Here is an 18,109-nt window from a genome sequence, read left to right on the forward strand (position 1 = left end):
CGAGTTATGAGCAATTCCATGTCAAATAGGGAATCGGTTGTACCCGACCCTCTCCGATTTCAATGAAACTTTGTAGACATGTTATCCTACGCTTATATAAGCCATTTTTGTGTATATGGAGCCAGTTTCACTCGATAATGACATTTGAGAAGGGCGTAAGTGTTTTAAATATTTTTGTAATTCGGAAATTAAATATTTCTGAATCTCGAAGCCGTTGCATCATATCAAAAAGTGGTCAAAGACAAACTTGGAGGAAATTGGACGAGCTTTCTGAAAAAATACACTGAAACAAAAATACACGCGACTTCTATGAAATTTTAAGTTTAAAAGATAAATTTGATGATGATGTCACGATTTTTTTTCGCTCAAAATTTTCGAGTAAATTGCCTAAAATGTAACTAAAAGACTCACGAAAAATGCAGAATGGTATGTCTCTCCTAAAAAAAACAAAAATCATTTACTACCACTGTTTTTTTTTTTTGAAAAGTGGTCTAAACATCACAATATTTTAGAATCAGTAGTGGGAATCGGTTCTCCAGACAATTTCACATAAAAGTCTCCGTATTGACCATTGCCCTAAGTCCAATCCTTGGGAAGATACAGCGGTTTTAAAAATAAAAATGTTGAAAAAATAGGTTTTTTGGTGGTTTTTGGCAATTTCTATGCAACAGACTAGGTTTTTCAGTCTCGTAAATATTTTTACCGGAAAGCTCGTCCAATTTCCCAAAAGTTTGTCTTTGATCACATTTCCATTGGATGTATGGGCTTACAGATATTAGCGTATTACATTACTCATAATTGAAAACATAATATTTTTTCAGTGTAGTATAGAGCAATTCCAGCTCAAATCAGGAATTTTTCTGGTACTTTTGTACCCGACTCTCTCCGATTTCAATGAAACTTTGTAGACATGTTATCATAGGCCTATATAAGCAATTTTTGTGTATATGGTGTATATGTATATGTTTATGTTTATGTCGTTTCGGTTTTTGAAAATTTTGATGTTTAGATCACTTTTGAAATAAAACAGTTTCAGCAAATGATTTTTGTATTTTTTTAGGTGAGTTGCTCCATCCTGCATTTTTCGTGAGTCTTTTTGTAACATCTTAGGCTATTTTCACAAAAATTTTGAACGAAAAAAAATTATGGGCACGCACCTTCAAATTTGACTTTTAAACTTAAAAATCAAAAAATCACACAGTGAGTTCAATTAGTTGGGTGGTGACGCGCGGTCAATTATGTGGCATTGTGTGTGAAAAGAAAAGAATTTTATTTCGTGTTTCATCCTGGTTCGCTTGCCCGCAAGCAGAAGAAAATCAGTTCAATTAGTTGGGTGGTGACGCGCGGTCAATTATGTGGCATTGTGTGTGAAAAGAAAAGAATTTTATTTCGTGTTTCATCCTGGTTGGCTTGCCCACAAGCAGAAGAAAATCAGTTCAATTAGTTGGGTGGTGACGCGCGGTCAATTATGTGGCATTGTGTGTGAAAAGAAAAGAATTTTATTTCGTGTTTCATCCTGGTTGGCTTGCCCACAAGCAGAAGAAAATCAGTTCAATTTGTTGGGTAGTGACGCGCGGTCAATTATGTGGCATTGTGTGTGAAAAGAAAAGAATTTTATTTCGTGTTCCATCCTGGTTGGCTTGCCCACAAGCAGAAGAAAATCAGTTCAATTAGTTGGGTGGTGACGCGCGGTCAATTATGTGGCATTGTGTGTGAAAAGAAAAGAATTTTATTTCGTGTTTCATCCTGGTTGGCTTGCCCACAAGCAGAAGAAAATCAGTTCAATTAGTTGGGTGGTGACGCGCGGTCAATTATGTGGCATTGTGTGTGAAAAGAAAAGAATTTTATTTCGTGTTTCATCCTGGTTCGCTTGCCCGCAAGCAGAAGAAAATCAGTTCAATTAGTTGGGTGGTGACGCGCGGTCAATTATGTGGCATTGTGTGTGAAAAGAAAAGAATTTTATTTCGTGTTTCATCCTGGTTGGCTTGCCCACAAGCAGAAGAAAATCAGTTCAATTAGTTGGGTGGTGACGCGCGGTCAATTATGTGGCATTGTGTGTGAAAAGAAAAGAATTTTATTTCGTGTTTCATCCTGGTTGGCTTGCTCAAGTCCTTCCTACATCATCGTTGATCGGGAGGCACGACGTCGTGTGAATTGTTGCATTAAAATAAGTTTAAGTATTAGTAAATGACTGTAAAAAAGTCCTTCCTATATCATCAATGTCGTCTGGGTAATCGTGATGAAAAATTACATTTATTCAGTATTTAAATACCTGTGCGCGAGTGTTTTGGTGTGCTAATTAGAAAGACCTTCCCATAGCATCGTTGCTCGGAAGGCTCGCCGACGGGTTTGTTATGAAAGTCCTCCCCATAGCATCGTAGCTCGGGAGGCATCGAAAAGCCAATACCTTATCCTACTAACCCAAAAAAAAAAAATAATCACGTGATGCTTGAAGGAGATGCTGTGGATTCAACGGTCTCAAGCGGTATCAACAAGTATATAGCGAAAAACTATGTGCTTGATGAGTCTGCAACTTCAACTATCGGACTAACATTCCTCCCTTTTGTTGAACTGCAGGCTTCTTGGGAGGGCGCCGGTATTGACTAATAAAGTCGGGGTCTTCAGGGGTTAAACAGTGAACGGATGGTTGGCTCCCACTGATCATTTTTGATTCATTGTTTAACTTCAGCTGATCTGTCAATAACGGAGTAGCAGCTCATTGGCAGTCAACCATGCTCATGCTCATGCTCATGCTAAAAATCAAAAAATCACACAGTTGTGTGTTTTTTTCTTTCATTGTATTTTTTTCGGAAAGCTCGTCAAATTTTCAACAAGTTTGTCTTTGACCACTTTTTGGTATGATGCAACGGCTTCGAGATACAGCAGTATTTAAATTACGAAATACAAAAATATTTAAAACACTTACGCCCTTCTCAAATGTCATTATCGAGTGTAACTGGCTCCATATACACAAAAATGGCTTATATAAGCGTAGGATAACATGTCTACAAAGTTTCATTGAAATCGGAGAGGGTCGAGAAAAAAGTACCTACAAAAACCTGTTTTGGGCTGGAATCTAGGGGCAGGACAACTTGGTCGATAGACTAATAATAGCTTATAATAGTTCGTTGATTGATTTATATTTCGTCAATACTTTAACGCGACCTTACCTGAGTTTGTGGATCCTTGAACCTTTGTCAGATAGAAATGTCAAATTGAACATAAACACACAAAATTCTGACGGTGAGGATTTTCATGGAAATTTCGAAGGGAAATTTATAAGTGGCAGAAATTGGTCATTTCTTCAGCGGGGACCATGCTCCGTCGGCCAGAAATGGTCAAGTTACTTCTGAAACACAAAGAAGAAAAATGCAGTGGACCGGTTAACTGATTCCTCTACGTCCCGCTACGTTGTAGGATTACCCGAAAAGTCATGTCCACCTAATCTAGCTTCCTCCTCTTGCTCCTCCTGCTCCACTTGTTGCAAAAGTAAGAGGCCATGTTCCGGGATCAGAACCCGTCCTGTTGCTTCCTCCAAAAATGAACCCTCGATGAATACTATATTCGTTAAAACGGAGAAGGCTTCTCTTTTTCTACGGAACTTGGACAAATTCTTTGCACAGGCCGGATAACATAACCTTATAATTAGAGCGCAAAGAAAAACAAAAATGCTGGAACCGGTAACTTTCCGGATTGTGTGTGTGTGTGTGTGCAACCAACCAAACGGGACCACGCGGTCGCTTCTTACAAATTGAGTTGTTTCCATGTATTTTTAGATCTACATTCTATACATGCAAATAACTCGCATAGGCATTAGGAAGGTGTTAGCTCTGCCGAGCTTCGGTGACCCATTTCTACGCTGGCTAGCCGAGCGCGAGGTACCTCAGCTTGAATCGACAAGCCCCGCCCTGAAGAACGTTTGCATCAATCGGATTCAAACGTTATTTAGAACTTCCGAACCCTTGTCAAATGGACAAGGACCCAGCGCGTATATAGTTGATAGTAACAGTATTCCTAATTCCAGTCGCGATGGCCGAGTGGTTAGCATTTTTGCTTACCAATCCAAAGGACGGGGAATCGAACCCCAACTCGAGCGACTCTGATTTTTCGTTCATGTTCAGAGTTTCAAGATTTATATTTCCTATACTTTCTCGTTTGAAGCAGATGGGAATCGAACCCAGGACCATTCGCATAACGAACCCCGTAACCAGTCAGCTACGGCTGCTCCTTGGGAACGCCCTACCGGCGTAATCTTGAATGATGTGTGTGTATGTCAGAATAAATGAAAGAATGGTTGTTTTATAAAAAGAACGAGCTCACCAGTGAACAAATTGTTCAAAACCAGCTTCTCTTCAATCGTCTTCGTCTTCGTCAAACGAGGGCGGGTACCCGCTCAAGGAGGCCTGTTCCCGCTTGCCACCGCCCACTCGTAATCCGCTCCGTCCACCTTTTATAGGATTTTTCACGCTTTCGTTAGCGGGATGTTGACCTTGACGAGGACCGAGCACCATTCTGGTCTTCGGGAAAGGTTCGACAGCTACCGAGTTCCATGCCAGTTCCGCAACCAATCCGGAACAGGCCACGTTCTCCATTGAACCGTCCTCCTCCAGCACTAGCACCACCACCGCGATCCATCCAAATTATCCCATTTTTCCGCCGAACACTCGTTTCAAAAAGTTAACTTTCCAAGTAATTTTCACAATCTTGCATGAAAAATTATTGGAACCCGAGAAAAACTGTGACAGCGAAAAGTTTTCGCGTCCGCACACCCCGATTGCTACCACCGGTAACTTTCCGGATTGGTCCAAAATCAATTAAATGGTGGAAGGGAAACAGCTTTCCGCAACGGTTCCGCATTTTAGTATGACCCAAATCCGATCACCAAATGTGGCCAAATGAAACCAGTGTCGAAGGAGGAAAACAATCGGCAACGAGACCGATTGCCTCCTTCTTCAATGTGGACATCATCATGATCATGGCCCCTAGTGGAATAGTTGAAGGAAAACCCGGAAAATCCCGGACCGAACCGTAAATGTTGCCTCCTCCTTCTCCTTGAACTGCACTAGAGGGCAACGCTGGGTCAAAGTCAAAGCTTTCGCCTACTGTCCTGAATCCTCCTACCGTTTGAATTCCGTCAAACCCGGTCAACCTCGGTTGAAACGCCAAATACTCCATTGTGACGGAATCTCCCTCTTCCTGTAATCGTATTTGGTCAATCTGAGACTGAACAAAGCATTTTTCTCTTTGGACAAGTTGCCTGTGATAAACGCAAAAGTAAGGGACCATGTTCCGGTGACCAGGTCTTGTCCCGTTGCTTCCTCGATCATGTAATAAGCAAAAATAAACACTCAATGAATATCAATGGGAAAGTAGCGGCAGGAGGAAAACTATCGGCATCTAGACCGATTTCCTCCTTCTTCCACCACGCAAGAGGAAACAATTGGAAGGACATAATCATGGTCATGATCGTTGGCAGAGCAGTTTCATGCCTCTTCGTGCCACATTGTTGGAGAAAAAACGCGGAAAATCTTTCCAACCATTGATATAGAATCCTCCTCCTCATCCTCCGCGAGCCGCATCGTAGAAAACGATTGGTAAACGAATATTTTCTGCTTTCGCCTATGGCCCTGAAATCTCCTCTTGTTTGACCTCCGTCAGCCCGTCTTTACGCCGGAGGTTAGGTCTTACTGTGCCCGGATTTGGCCAATATGGGATCGAACAGGACTTTTTTTCCGAAAATTTCCAAACGGTATCTAAAGAAGATAGTAAAATTTTGTCGCGAACAATATTTTGTTGTTTTCGTCTGTATGTCAAACTGTCAACTGTCAAATCAAGGTGTGCAAATGTAGGTCATAACATTTTCGTTGATTTATTGGCCAATAAATCAACAACAACGTCAATATGTTAACGAATGGTAAATATTTTTACTCTGTACACCCCCTAGGCTGGAATTGCTCTTATGCGACGCAATTTTGGTCAAAATTAAATTAAGAAATTCATCTGTTCAGCATTTCATCGCCGCCATTTTGGCCGTCATCTTAAATTTAAAAATCATAGATCATTTCAGTGTCCGGGACCGTGGTGTAGGGGTAAGCGTAGTTGCCTCTCACCCAGTCGGCTTCGGTTCGATCCCGGAGGGTCCCGGTGGCATTTTTCGGGACGAGATTTGTCTGACCACGCCTTCCGTCGGATGGGGAAGTAAATGTTGGCCCCGGTCTAACCTAAAGGGTTAGGTCGATAGCTCAGTCCAGGTGTAGGAGTCGTCTCCCTGGGTCCTGCCTCGGTGGAGTCGCTGGTAGGCAGTTGGACTCACAATCCAAAGGTCGTCAGTCATCCCGGGGTGGATGGAAGCTAAGGTGTAAAAAGAGGTTTGCAATTGTCTCAAAAATCAAGCCTTCGGACACCTAGTTTCGAGTAGGAATCTCGCAATCGAGAACGTCAAGGCAGCGCTGTAGAGCGATTACATTGATTTGATTTTCAGATCATCATTCGTGTTTTGTAAACAGTTTTTAACAGTTTAAAGTGATGAATTTGAATAACCTTGCGTGACATAGTGTGACATAGAGGAGAGGGGGGGGGGGGGGGTTAATTTTGGCCGAATTTTGAGTGACATACTTTATGGATGACGCCTAAATCTACTGAAGGAAAAAAGTTAAAAAAAACCCTTCGATATAAGATTACAGAAAAAAATGGTTTGGATGACTAACACACATCTGGAGTATTTTTTTAAAACGGTCCAATAAATCAAATTTTCAGTTTTTGCTTTTTGGGTGTTTTTCAATACCCCTGACTCAAGGTGGTTTAAAAACATCCAAAAAGCAAAAACTGGAAATTTGGTTAATTGGACCTTTTCAAAAAAAAAACTCCAGATATGTTGCTTAAGATTTCTTGAAAATGTTGAAGAGGAATCAAGTTTTTATTTTTTTTAAATATCCATTTATTTATTATTAAGCTTGGCATGACTCAATCTTTTGGCCACATAACATTATCAGGCATACATAGTTGAATGTTTTAATTTTTAAGTCAGGCAAAAAGTTTGTATTTTTGTGATAAATTGAGGCGAAACTTTGGGATGCACAGTGGGAAAAATCGAAGCAAAAAACGGACTTACTTGATGCCGGTCAATTAGAACTTTCAACCAAGACTTTTCTTATGTGAAAAATTCCGAGTAATCGATTGTTGGCGGTGAGAATCCGCGGAAATTCACGCAAGGCCCGTTTTAGGCCGATTTACTCTATTTGTTTACTGTTTTTATTAGTTTCAAATATGTTGCTGAAATGCTCAAAGCGTTGACTCAACTTTTTCTTCTCTCTTCTCTACTCCATCAAAAAAATACAAAAGTACATTTTGATGGTTCTCACTATCATCAATCGATTCCTCTGAATTTTTTTCACTTAAGAAAAAGTTATGATAAAATATTGAATATTTCAGCAACATATTTAAAACTAATAAAAACAGCAAAAAATAGGGTTAATCAGCCTTAATCGGGCCTTGCGCAAATTTTCGCGGATTCTCACTATCACCAATCGATTCCTCGGAATTTTTCACATAAGAAAAGTCTTCGTTGAAAGTTCTAATTGACTGGCATCAATTAAGTTCGTTTTTTGCCTCGATTTTTCCCACTGTGGGGTGGTTTAAAAAAGAGGGGGTGGTTCGATTTTAACGAAAATCGTGATTCTTGCTTGTTTAAATAGTATCAAAAGCTCCACCAAATTTGACCTTGATTTAAAAATATTGATTAGGGACCATCCACAAACCACGTGGACACTTTTTTGGAAATCTCAACCCCCCCCCCCCTCCCTCGTGGACAATTGTCCATACAAAAAAAAACTTTTTTGTATGGAGCGTGGACAATCCCCATACCCCCCCCCCCCCCAAAGTGTCCACGTGGTTTATGGATGGTCCCTTACTGGTGTTGAATATTTGGAAAATCGGAAATATTTATTTTTTTAGAGAAAAGTTAAAAGTGAGCAGTTTCATTAATTTCATCAATCAAAATAACAAACAAAAGATTCATACAAAATTGAACTGAATGTCATCGTAAGATACCATGCACCGCCACTGCTTTTTTGGCTACTACGCGAGAACGACATTTCTTGTGAGTTGTGATCATAACTAATAGTGGGAGAAAGTCGCATCTCAAATTTGATACCTAAAACTCCTTTTTGTACCAACGGCATACACACAAACGCCATTCTCGCATAAAGAGAGCGAACAAAATGGGGTTTCACAAACACACATAAGCAATTGGGAGAGAAAACTCGGTACAGTGCGCAGATGCTCCCAATGGAGAAATAGAGGCTTTTCCTGAGAGAAAATGTGAAATACTTCACAGTTCGGTGACGCTTTGAAAGTTCGAAAAACTCGAAACAAGCACTTTGACAACCACCAAAAAGCGTCATTTTGAAGTTTTCAAATATAAGCTGGTTGTTGGTCGAGGGAGCCTACAGAACAAGGAGAAAAAATGTGATTGATAAAATGTCCGTTGGAAACATAATTTCAACATGTTAAATCAAAGAATTTCAAATTGCTAAATTGGTACATTATAGCAGTTCCTGTCCTGAAAAAATGGAAAAAATCAATGAATTCACGTTTATGTTTCTTTTTTCAAATGTTTCACATTATTTTCCGATCTGTATAGCCTAAAAAAAACAAAACTAGTAAAAAGCCTAAAAGGGCCTCATTTGATTGATATTTTAAAAATAAACGTCATACACAGTATACTAAATAGTTTACAATCGATTGTACAATTTTTTTTTCCATTTTTAGCAAGTTAGAGAGGGAGGGAAACCTGAAGCCTTCTTTCATATTTTATTTATTTATTGTTTGACTTTTTTATGTTTAATTCATTTATTTTCTAAGGCAATGGAATTAAATGGAGTCACAGTACAACTTCAAATGCAATTGTGTAGTCGAAGTGTCGATATTCAATTGCCTTTTGAATTTTGATTCTTCGTGGCCGTTGCTAATATTTTTTGAAGTTTATATCGGCTCCCCTTCAAAATTAGCTCGAAAAATCAGGGGGCAAAAGAAATATTTTATCGAAAAACTTCAAAATGTCATTGGTAAGGGACCATCCATAAACCACGTGGACACACCTGTTTAAAAATCTTAATATTTTTTTGTGAAATTGTACAGTACCGCAAGAAGGGTTATTGTCTAAAAAAAAATTGTTTAAAACTATGATTTTTTTTAAATGATTGAATGACTACTATTCTGGTGAACAATGCATTTTACGACACTTTTTTCATCGAAACGTTGATTTCCTGGCCTGAAATATTTTAATTTTCCTTTGTTACAGTCAAACTCGATTAACCTAAGGTTTGTATGGGACTTCGGATAATCGAATCACGAATATTGTTGTTTTTTTTAAACATCAAATTCGAGTTCTGCGACCCGATTTTAGTCAAATTTGAATTGTTGATTGCCTATTAAATAATAAAGTGCATTTTTTCAATACTTCTTCGCGGCCATATTGGCCGCCATCTTGGATTATGTCACTTATGTCGTAGAGGGTTCATATTTGGCCCGAGATCATTTCATGTACCTATAGACAAGCAAACGCTGAAAGTTTTAACCAAATCGGGGCACCTCGATACAACCTCTAAAACAAACCGAGCATAATATTCAAAAATTGCCTCTTAAGGCTCTGAAAGGTACTATTTCCGGTCGGCCATTTGGCGGCCATGTTTGTTTTAGAAAAAAACCATTCAAATACATATCTTGATTATTTTTTTCATTTCAATTTACTGTAAACCATTTTGTGATTGAAGGCTAGTATGAAGATCGGAAGGAAAGGGGTTAAGAAACAGCTTTACGAACAGCAGAACAAAGGAGAGGGAGCGATTTTTTGGGGCTTTTCTTCACCCTCTCTAACTTGCTTGCGCTGCCGCTGCTGCCCATTTGATTTTTTTTCTTGACCGGTTCCTTCCGAAGTGCTTACACCGCTTGATACATTAGCATGGTTCACGCATATATGTTATAATATTCAAGACTAACATTTCAAACGGGCCAAAAATTCAATATTACGCCCTTTTGAAATGTTAGCCTCCATTTAATTTTTTTGCAAATATTGTTTTCGAAAAGATCGGAAAATTTCACTAATGTTTCATATTTTAACATTGTAAATCGGACCATTAGTTGCTGAGATATCGACATTATAAAATGGTGGGCTGATTGGGTGAGACTTATAAAACATCAATTTTCCTGTTTTTTAACCTTGCATGGCTAAGGTTTCGTATCAACAAAGTTCAAAAAATCAAAATATAGAGAATTTTCTCAGCTTTTCAAAAAAAAATTATTCAAGGGTGGGCAAACATGGGCACTTATTTAAAAAAAATGAAAAACTGTGACTATTTTCAAAAAAGTTACCTAAAAATGGCTGTAACTTGAAAACGGTGCACTTTATCAAAAATTCACTGAAGTACTTTTTGATTGCAAATTCAATTTTACATCAAAAAATGAAGTTGAAATTTTTTTCGACCAATATTTCGAATTTTGAAAAAAATCTGTATCGAGAAATTAAAAGTGAGAATGTGTGCGTGCAACATGGAGTTAAACTTTTCGAAGTGCCATGGGAACCTTCACAGCAACTGCACAGAAAGTTTAACTCCATGTTGCACACACTCTCACTTTTAATTTCTCGATTGATTCAAAAAATCATACTCGGTCAAATTTTTTGCCCATTCTGGAAATTTCTGAAAAGTTGGCATTTGATGTCCTCTAAAACATAAAAAAAATAAAAAAAATAAAAATAGTGTTTTTTCCAAATCAAGATTTAGTGACAAAAAGTGAAATTAAAAATCACATTTTTTGCCGCGCATCATTTTTTTCAGTGTAGTCCATTTCCATACCTACAACTTTTCCGAAGACACCAAATCGATCAAAAAATTTCCTTCAAAAGATACAGATTTTTGAATTTTCACATATCATTTTTGTATGGACAGCAGCCAAATTTGTATGGAAAATTATATGAACAAACTAATGATTCAAAATGGCTTCTTTGGGTAAACCGAAGGCACCAAAAAAGATTCAGCCGGATTAAAAAATACAAAAAAAAATCGAATGACCGAAATCTCAGAGAATTGCTCTTGAGTAAAGTCTGTTTAATAATGATTTTAAATAAAGTAACATAAACAAAATCTTTGGCATCATCAGTGCCTGTTTATAAAGCCCTGTCAACCTGTCAAATAAAAGACTACATGAACCTCGTGACAAAAAAAGCATCATGAAAAAGACGCCATGTACATTCGGCGAAGAAAAACGAATCATAACAAAGCTTCCCCTGCAATGACCGCAGGGTGATCTCAAAAGAAGTTTTGTTTGTTTTTCTTAAGGTGAAGCCGTTGATCAATTTTTGATCTAAATCAATTGTGCTTCAAAATTTAGACAATTTTGTGGCACAGTCATTGACGTCCTAGTTGGCAATCATTGATTAATGACGATTTCCATAACTTAACAAGGAATGGGATAATTGTTACCAAAAGGAATCAGCATGTGAACGAAAAATCATGACAATGATGGAAGTCTTCACGTTAAGGTGAAATTCCTAGGTATCAAAAAAATAGAGTTATCTAAGCCCGATCTCACGCACACTAGCTTACCATTTGTTTTTGCTGGCGGGTACAAATTTTAACCTAAAAACCCTTCGTGTACAAACACGCAATACATGCGCACGTAGATAACTCTATTGCCGAAAAGGCTGCCGTCGTTTGCCCTTAATTTTTATCAATGATTTGTGTTGCTACCTTAACCATTCCCGTTGATCATCACTCGTTACCAGAAAATTAATCATTGTTCCAATATTACTGCACCTACCTTTTCCAAATTTCATCTCCAGCATAATAGTGGTACTATTTATCATTTCCACTAACTTTTGTAGCGCTATTTGGCTTAATTTTCCTGTAAACTTCCTACAGATCACAGATCACAAAATTTTAGCATTGATGTTTTCTTCTTCATCGTTTTCAGCAATCTTCTTCGCACATATTTATAAAATGACGGAAATAATGTTTAAATGAACATGGATGATCGAGTATCAATAAAATCATTGTTTTTCATCGTTTGTTATCATTAGAACATTTTCTTTTGCTTTTTTTTCAGTAGGCTAGTATGTGACTAGTATGGAGATCGGAAGGAAAGGGGTCAAGAAACAGCTTTACGAACAGCAGAACAAAGGAGAGGGAGCGTTTTCTTGGGGCTTTTCTTCACCCTCTCTGGCTTGCTTTCGCTGCCGCTGCCGACAATTTGAAATTTTTCTTGACCGGTTCCTTCCGATGTGCGTATACCGCTTAAAAAGGGAATAATTCCCTTTTTATTCCCAATTATTGAAAAATGAAGCTCAACCAACATTCAAATGCGTTTTTCCCAAAACGCACGGTTTGAACATAATACTTTTTGAAATGTTGCCGTCGAATTGTGTCTTTTTCATATATCAAGCATGGCCGCCAATAGAGTTATCTACGTGCGCATGTATTGCGTGTACGTACACGAAAAAGATTGAGGTTAAATTTTGTCCGGCCAGCAAAATCAAATGGGGCGCTAGTGTGTGTACGCGAAACGTCATAAAGCTCTATGGCTGACCGGGAATGATACCTTTCAGAGCCCTAATGATATCACAAGCCATGGAAACGCATGGTGGAAATTAATCGTTTGCAAAATGCAACAGAAACCATGCGTCTCCATGAATTTAGTACATCAGTCACACTTCAGTAGACCTTATACTGCCGTTCTACGCATAATTGTCCCATGTTCAGAAAAGTGCAACTGAGAAAAACACGATTGAAATTTTTCGACCGATTTCTGTGTTTCTAAGCATAATTGTCCCGTGGGCTCCTATTCGCCAAATATTTCCCTAATCGCCCCACTTAGCAGTTTATCGCGTCTCCACGAATTCAGTACTTCAGAAGGCCTTTTTTGGAGTCATGACTGAAGAATTTATCTCTGTAAAATTAAAACGTGAATTTATTGTTTTTGTTACGATTTATTTATTTTCATTCGATAATTTTGTATTATTGCAATACACACTTCTCTCCATTAGTCAACAAAAGCGCTCCGTATTACAAATACAACGACGCCGCAAACACAATGTCCCTCTTCAGCAGCCGTATCGCGTCGGCAAACTTGTTCTCCAGGTCCGTATTGCCGATCGTCTTGGAGGCCTGTACCATCTGCCGCAGCAACTCCTCGAGCCGCCTCATACACCGAATGATCGACCCCTCAAAGATGTCCGTCATCTTGCAGAGTTGTAGGAAGGACGAACCTTTGCACCACGCGAGCACGACGTCCATGAGGAATGGCTTGAACGATTCCACGTAGCGTTCCTCGTCCAGCTCGACCTTGCACTCGTTGGACACTTTGGCGATTCGCCGCGCGAGGTCCTGCATCTGGCGGAGCGGGCCGGACAGTTCTTCCGTGGCTGCGGGGAGTTCCGTGCTCTTTTCGTCGCACACGAAGCAGGAGAGCAGGGCGCACGCTTGGGCTGTGGTGAGGTTGGTGAAGGTTCCGTTGAAGATCATTTCGGTTAGGAGCAGTTCGTCGGCGCAGCTGAGTTCGCACGCGACGCGACCTTTGAACTCGATGACGTCGGCGGTGGTGCAGTAGCCGAGTCGGCGGAGGACGCGCTTGCGGTGCTTGAGTTCGTCCATGTGGAGGAGGGACTTGGCTTCGCGAAGGGAGTTCTTTTCCTGTTTGAGGGCGCGTTCGATCTCGAGCTTGCCCATGTACTTGGTGTAGAGTTTGTCGAGTTCGGGGGAGTCGTGGAGGGGGTGGGCGAAGAGTCGCTTCTCGAACTTGTCGATGAGGTCGACGGTGTCTTGGAAGTCCTTTTCCTTGATGTGCATGTCGTTGATGGGGTTGAGGAGGGGCGGGCCGGCGGGGAAGCGTTTCTTGACTTCGTTGATGGTTTTGAGGACGGAGCGGCGGTTGTCGGCGGGGCGGAGGTCGTTCGGGTAGTAGACGCGAAGGGAGCTGATGCGGTGGACGAGGGAGTGCAGGACGGGGACGACTTCGACGGAGCCGCGCTTGGAGGGTGGGCAGGGTTTGGGAATGCCTTCCTTTTCGAAGCCGTCGTCGACGTGGAGGAGGACGTCGATGATGACCTTGGTTTCGGATTTGAGGGGGTTGGCTTTGGCGTCGACGGTTTCCTTTTTGAAGTTGACGATGATGCCCCACTCGAACTCGCCGGCGTCCGATTTGATCTTGATCATGCGGCCGGGCTGGAGGAACGGGACCAGGTAGGTTGGCCTCGTGATGTAGTCGCGGAACTGCTTGCCGAGCGTGTCGAGCTGCTCGCGCACGTTGTGGTACGTCATGATCGATTGTTCGTCTTTGATGTGGACGCCTTCGAGCTCTTTCTGTTTGCGCTGGACCTTTTTGTAGATTTCGGGGATTGAGGACTGGTTCTGGAACTGGAAGAACGATCGCTCCAGCATGTACTCGGGGTTGATTTCCTCGACTCGTAGCAGGTTCAGCACCATGTTGTACGTCAAGTGGAACGCCGAGTTGATCGGGTCCGGTTTGCCCTGAACAATCTCTTTTCCGACCGCCGGTGAAACCGCCTCGTCAATCATCAGAATTACGATACCTTTGTCGTCCAGGCCACGACGACCAGCTCGTCCGGACATCTGGATGTACTCGCCGGAGGTGACCCAGCGGAAGTCCTTTCCGTCAAACTTCCTCGGCCCGGTGAAGAGAACCGTTCGCGCCGGCATGTTCAGTCCCATGGCGAAGGTCTCCGTCGCGAAAAGCGCCTTGATCAACCCTTCACCGAACAGAATCTCGATGGTTTCCTTCAGGATCGGGAGCAACCCGCCGTGATGGATGCCGATTCCGCGGCGCAGCAGCGGCAGCACGTTCTCCACTTGGGGAAGTTGGCGATCCTCCTCGCTGAGCACGTCCATCGCGTTGTTGAACACTTCGTCGACCAGCTTCTTCTCGGTGGTGGAGTTGAAGTCCAGCTTGGACATTTGCATCGCGTAGATTTCGCAGTCCTTTTTGCTGAACGAAAAGATGATGACCGGGGCAAAGTTGCGCTCCATGATCATCTTGACGATCTTGAAGATGTTGGTTTCGCCCGAGTTGGTCGCCTTCAACCCACCCTTTTTGCCCTTCTGATCGCCCTTGGCAGCTTCCCCGGCGTTCTGCAGCACCGCCATCGCCGTGTTAAAGTTGTCCTCCTTGAAGGTTCCCTTCTCGTCCACGACCAGATGAATTCCGTCGCCCCCGACCGGGAACAAATAGTGCTGCAGCGGCGTCGGCCGATAGTCCGTGTAGACCACGTGGCACGGCTGCTTGTGGATGTGGCAAACCCACTCGGCGAACTGGCGCGCGTTCGGAATCGTCGCCGACAAAAACACGTAATGCACGTTGTCCGGCAGCAGAATCAACGTTTCCTCCCAAACCACGCCCCGCTCCTTGTCCCTCATGTAGTGAATCTCGTCAAACACGACCCAACCAACCTCCCGCATAATCTCCGACCCCCGGTACAGCATGTTCCGCAGAATCTCCGTCGTCATAATCAGGCACGACGCCGACGGATTGATCGTCACATCCCCCGTCACCAACCCCACGTCCTTAAACTCCTCGTGAAACTCCCGGTACTTCTGGTTCGACAACGCCTTGATCGGCGTCGTGTAAATGACCCGCTGCTTCTCCGCCAGCGACTTGGCAATCGCGTACTCCGCCACCACCGTCTTTCCCGCCGAAGTGTGCGCCGACACCAGCACCGACTGCTGATTCTCAATGCACAAAATCGCCTCCTTCTGGAACGGATCCAGCACAAACTGGTACTCCTTGGCGGGTTTCCCCGTCGGCGCCACCAGCGGCATGTACTTGTGGTCCGGATAGACGGCCACCTCGTGCGTGCACGCCTCCGGCGACTGAATCGTGTGCACCTTAATCCGAGACTCGATGTTGTCCAAGTTTATATCGTCCAGCAACGACTCAACAATCTTCGCCTTTTTACACGGCTCCACCTCCTCCACATCGTCATCATCGTCGTCGTCGACTTCAATCTTCTCCAGCTCCCGCTTTGTGGCCACCGGTTCCCTAAAAATCAAAAAACCACTTTAAAACCTCCCCATCAAGCTCAAGTTCATCCAGTTACTCACGCCTCCTTCACCGCACCCTCATCGCCGTCGTCGTCCACCTCAATCTTGCCCGGCTTATCTTCCGGAACAACGATCGGAACGCTTCCGCCGTCGTCCTCCTCCTCGTTCTCGGCGTCAAACAGGTTGAACAGATCGTCGACGGCGGCCATCGTTTTGTACTAGCTGGTTACACGCAAATTCCAAGGAGTTTTCAAACTTTTTCGGTTAAAATAACTTGAAAATTGCAACAAAATGCGAAACGCGCGGTGCGGCGTGCTGCTGCTCGGCTCGGTAATTTCTGTCTGTTTACCAACGTGATATTTGACGTTTCTCGGCGAGTGCGCGCGTTTGACAGCGAAGAGGCCGAGGGGTGAGCGAGTGGTGATTTTGGGCATTTACTTTTGTTTGCTCTTGTACCCAATTTTGGGTTGAAAGCGAAAATTGAAAATTAGGCAAAATTAGGTCTATTACCGTACCTGCAGAATTCTGCAAAACACGGAACCGGTTGTTTCGTTTGAAAAGGAATTTGTATACGATTCTAATTAGATTCCGTTTTAAAATTCGGATTGATTTGACTGGGAGAAGTTGCAGAAAGCTCGTTTTCGTACCTTTCCGCAGGTAGATTCTTCTACACTCAACCCCCGGTGGTTGGTCACTTTTTGGTTTGACACTTTTTTAGTTTGTACCCCGAGGGGTAGCTCACTTCGCGTTAGATCACAAAAACGCTCAACATCAAGCTCGAAATTTCAGAACGCTGCACAAAGCGACGATTTTTTTCACAACGCTACGAGAAGGCACCATAAGGCTAGCTAAGGCGCGTTAGCGCTCATAGGGCGGCTTGTTTCTGCTCGAATGTTGAGCTGCGAGAAATCGAACTTGCAACCTTGCCATGCTAGATCGAGCAGTTTTTTCATAGGTTCTGGCAACTCGGTGTTTGTTTTGATTTGTTTTTCAAGCAGTCCGATCCGTGTACTGTCAAAAACATAAAAAATACTCGTGAGTTTGTTTGGTTAGGCCTGGAGTTGATGAAGGAAAGTGTGCAATTTGATTTTACGATCGTAATTAGTTGATTAATTTAACAAAAAACATGTAATTGCTCTCTGGAGTACTGCGAGAAGGGGCCTGGGTAAAAGTTCCGTCGATACAACAAAGCCGTGGATTCTTGGCGGTCAGCTTTAAATTGGAACTGGTTTGACTACTTGGAAAAGCAGCAGCACTCGTCCGGATTTGGCCGCATTGGACTGGATCGGATGAGCAAGGACAACTACGATCCTGAAATTATTCGGTAGGACACAGCCGGGGAATTGTCTAGACGACTTGGGCGCTGTCAGGGGTCGCTACCGGACGAGCTGGTGGAAATGAAACGGGATGCAGCGACCCGCCGGTGGTACGGATTGGACTGAAGACCCGCGTTGTGTCAGAGTCCAGCTGCTGCAACTTTGCCGGCAGCACGGAAACATCGTGAACGTTAACAAATCGATGGATGGCCCACGATGGCCAGGACAACCAAGTGTTCAATGCCAAGGCGGGCTTTGCGAAAAGAAACCGGGAATTTTGTATGGCCCCGCATCTAATGAGAGTAGGTCGTTAATTCGAGAGATGCTTCAGAGCCGTAGGAGGAAAGCTGCTAGCGGATGGTGCAGGGACACTTCAGTACATGATGCAGTTGGTGCACTCTGGTGCCGTTAACACCTCCCGTAGTAAGCGATAAGACTAACGGCGCAGAATAGCAGAAGGCAGTCGGACCGGTTGATGCTGATTTGAAATGGGAAAGACAGGAAGCAGCTTAAAATAAATAAAAACTATATTTAAATAAATGCTATTTACAGCAACGAACTCACGATCACAAATGTTGTTGACAAATTCAAACAGCAAGCTTCGTCAAATATTCTATAAGAGATTCTACTGATAACGGAATGCGCAAGGATGTGTCGCTGTTAGGATGTGTCTAAACCCTCTACAACCCAACCCCGCCTCTAGGTGGGCATCGATCCAACTAATTCGCCAAAAATCACTTTTTC

The 18,109-nt window shown here is 42.5% G+C and overlaps 2 protein-coding genes across 2 annotated transcripts in view; both read right to left on the bottom strand.

Annotated features, from left to right (window-relative positions):
• Nucleotides 1-12,968: 12,968 nt before the first annotated feature.
• On the bottom strand, nt 12,969-16,383 carry LOC120420136 (exosome RNA helicase MTR4). Its single transcript, XM_039583091.2, has 2 exons — nt 16,110-16,383; nt 12,969-16,047 (listed from the first exon to the last, which is right to left on the bottom strand). Exons 1-2 carry the CDS (start codon nt 16,256-16,258, stop codon nt 13,059-13,061), a joined length of 3,138 nt encoding a protein of 1,045 aa, XP_039439025.1. The 5' UTR covers nt 16,259-16,383; the 3' UTR covers nt 12,969-13,058.
• Nucleotides 16,384-17,061: 678 nt separating this feature from the next.
• Nucleotides 17,062-18,109, bottom strand: part of LOC120420143 (uncharacterized) — a 16,850-nt gene continuing 15,802 nt past the window's right edge. Inside the window, exon 3 of the mRNA XM_039583102.2 lies at nt 17,062-18,109. This exon is cut by the window's right edge and continues 2,040 nt beyond it. The gene's annotated coding sequence lies outside the window, so the exon portion shown is untranslated.

Source organism: Culex pipiens, chromosome 2 (genome assembly GCF_016801865.2).
Source record: "Culex pipiens pallens isolate TS chromosome 2, TS_CPP_V2, whole genome shotgun sequence".
NCBI classification, from domain to species: domain Eukaryota; kingdom Metazoa; phylum Arthropoda; class Insecta; order Diptera; family Culicidae; genus Culex; species Culex pipiens.